Source organism: Nothobranchius furzeri, chromosome 17 (genome assembly GCF_043380555.1).
Source record: "Nothobranchius furzeri strain GRZ-AD chromosome 17, NfurGRZ-RIMD1, whole genome shotgun sequence".
Classification (NCBI taxonomy): domain Eukaryota; kingdom Metazoa; phylum Chordata; class Actinopteri; order Cyprinodontiformes; family Nothobranchiidae; genus Nothobranchius; species Nothobranchius furzeri.
This window is the reverse complement of record NC_091757.1, coordinates 26,986,117-26,988,142: the sequence shown is the minus strand read 5'-3', so window position 1 is coordinate 26,988,142 and position 2,026 is coordinate 26,986,117. Positions and strand designations below refer to the sequence as shown.

Below are 2,026 nucleotides of genomic sequence, written 5' to 3'. Positions count from 1 at the left end.
GGTGAAGGGGCGTGGCGGTTAACATGACGCAAAATGATGCAACTTTTCCGCGCGGAGCCGTGGGGACCTCGCGGACGCATCAAGCATAAACCAACCTTTAAACACATTAGCAAAGGGTTTCCAAAGGGGGGGGGGGGGGGGGGGCAGATGCTCTCTCCTGCCCCCTTGTAGATCTGCCCCTGACCCAACCAGCTGGTGCTACTTTAAACATTCCTCACTGGTTTCATGTGCTTTCTTGTTTTTATTGTTTAAAGTAAAAATTTAGAGGTCATAAATAAACTTTATTTTCAGCTCTGCGTGGTGAGGCGAGTAGTCCCAGGCGGGAAGGAGGCTTCTTTCTGCTCCACGACAGCTGACGTCATCACAGCGAGTCCCGGCAGAACACGGCCCACTCAGCCGGTCCGATAAATAGCCGCAGCCTCTGCTCCGTTCCCCACAACACCAACCCCTCTACGGGCGCGCGGACTGGAGTCAGCATGTCTTCCCATGTGTCCTCCGAGTGTCGCCGGGTGACTCCGTCAGTCCACGGTAACCGGTTCGACACGGTGCACCGTAAGAGAGCCGTCGCCAACATTTTCGAGAACGTCAGCGAGGACGCGCTGACGAGACTCTTCAAGAAAACGGGCGACATGAAGGCGGAGGAGCGAGTGCGGAGCATCGTGTCCTACACGCACGACCCGGAGGAGAGGACCCGAGCCCTGATGGCGCTGAAACAGCGCAAGAAGGATAAATTCCTGCGGATCGCGGGCGTCGTGCGCCAGTGGCTCCTGCTGCGTTGACTGTGTCCTCCTCACAGCCTGGCTGTGTCTGACTGTCTGTCCCCATGGGAGCAGGCTGGGAAGACAATCCCAGTGTGTCTGGGGTTTGCGCCACTGCAGCGGCTCGTGTTTCCTACATGAAAGCTTCTGGTGGGCAGAAGAAGAGCGAAGGTCCTGGACGGACGCAGCTGCCTCGGAACGGAGGCTGAAGGCAGGGGGACCTGAGGCGGCTGGGACATCTCCTTAGGGCTCACGCATGTCTGCAACTGCGTGAAGGAGAAGCAGCACCTTGTGCGGGTGCATGGGACAGTGGATGCTGCACCCAGCAGAAGGAAACTTTGGTGTGGAAGAACTGAAGTGTCCCGTAGTGAACACATGTCTGGTCTCCTACCCCCACTGATGTGCGACCACATCTCTGACCTGTTCAATAAACATCCTGTTTGATATGAAATAGCTGAACTCCTGTCTGTCCTTATTCACTCACATGGTTTCATTTCTGATGCAACATCATGATTATCGTACAACACACACCTCATCATAAAAAAACATGCATTTAATCCTGGTTCTGATACAGATCCACATAATCAGGAGAGTCACCCAAGTGCTCACTATCATCCAATCACAATACGGAAGAAAAACGTGCAGAAACTGATAAAACTGGTTCAGGGACAAGGTATGGATGTAAGAAAACAGCGGGTCCCTGATTATCCAACAGCTGGATCAGTGATGGAGTCATTTACTGGAACTTGCCTGATGCCGCAAAGCTCAGATCATTATAGAAACATGTCTGTGACATCATGAGGTCAGCAGCCTGGAGGGTATACAATTATAATAAAAACTCATGTTAAAACATTTCTAGTCCTCATCTTCACTTGAGTCATTTCTTACATCCAAACAGAGTTTACAGCTCATGTGCTGGTCTAAAGACAACTTCCTCATGCTGATCATTATTTCATTTCCTTACGTGTAAGGTGAGTCGAGAGGAGCTGTTAGGGGGTTTAAAGAGGCAGACAATAAGAGACTTTTTGTTTAGTGTTCTTTTTTCTGACGTAGATCAGGACAAAGGGATCGAGTTCCTGGTGTGGTAATCCTCTCTGGGTTTCCCCGTCGTGTCTGCTGCCTCATCAGACCGGTGCAAACCAGTCTGGACAAGACCGAGGGTGGGGTGGAGAGATGACTCAGCGGGAAGTGCGTTTGTTGTTTCTGTAATAACTGTCCATGTGTGCTTTACAGAGGTCTGACACGTGGGCACTGCTTCCTGTCTTCTC

General features: G+C 51.5%; 1 protein-coding gene across 1 annotated transcript; it reads left to right on the top strand.

Moving 5' to 3' along the window:
* The first annotated feature begins 310 nt into the window (after window positions 1-310).
* tcima (transcriptional and immune response regulator a) lies at window positions 311-1,217 on the top strand. Its single transcript, XM_015971851.3, has one exon. The coding sequence runs from the start codon at window positions 477-479 to the stop codon at window positions 777-779; it is 303 nt and encodes a 100-aa protein (XP_015827337.1). The 5' UTR covers window positions 311-476; the 3' UTR covers window positions 780-1,217.
* The last annotated feature ends 809 nt before the right edge of the window (window positions 1,218-2,026 follow it).

What these genes read in the sequence shown, in the direction of transcription:
- tcima (XM_015971851.3), top strand. Translation starts at nt 477, where the DNA reads ATGTCTTCCCATGTGTCCTCCGAGTGTCGCCGGGTGACTCCGTCAGTC.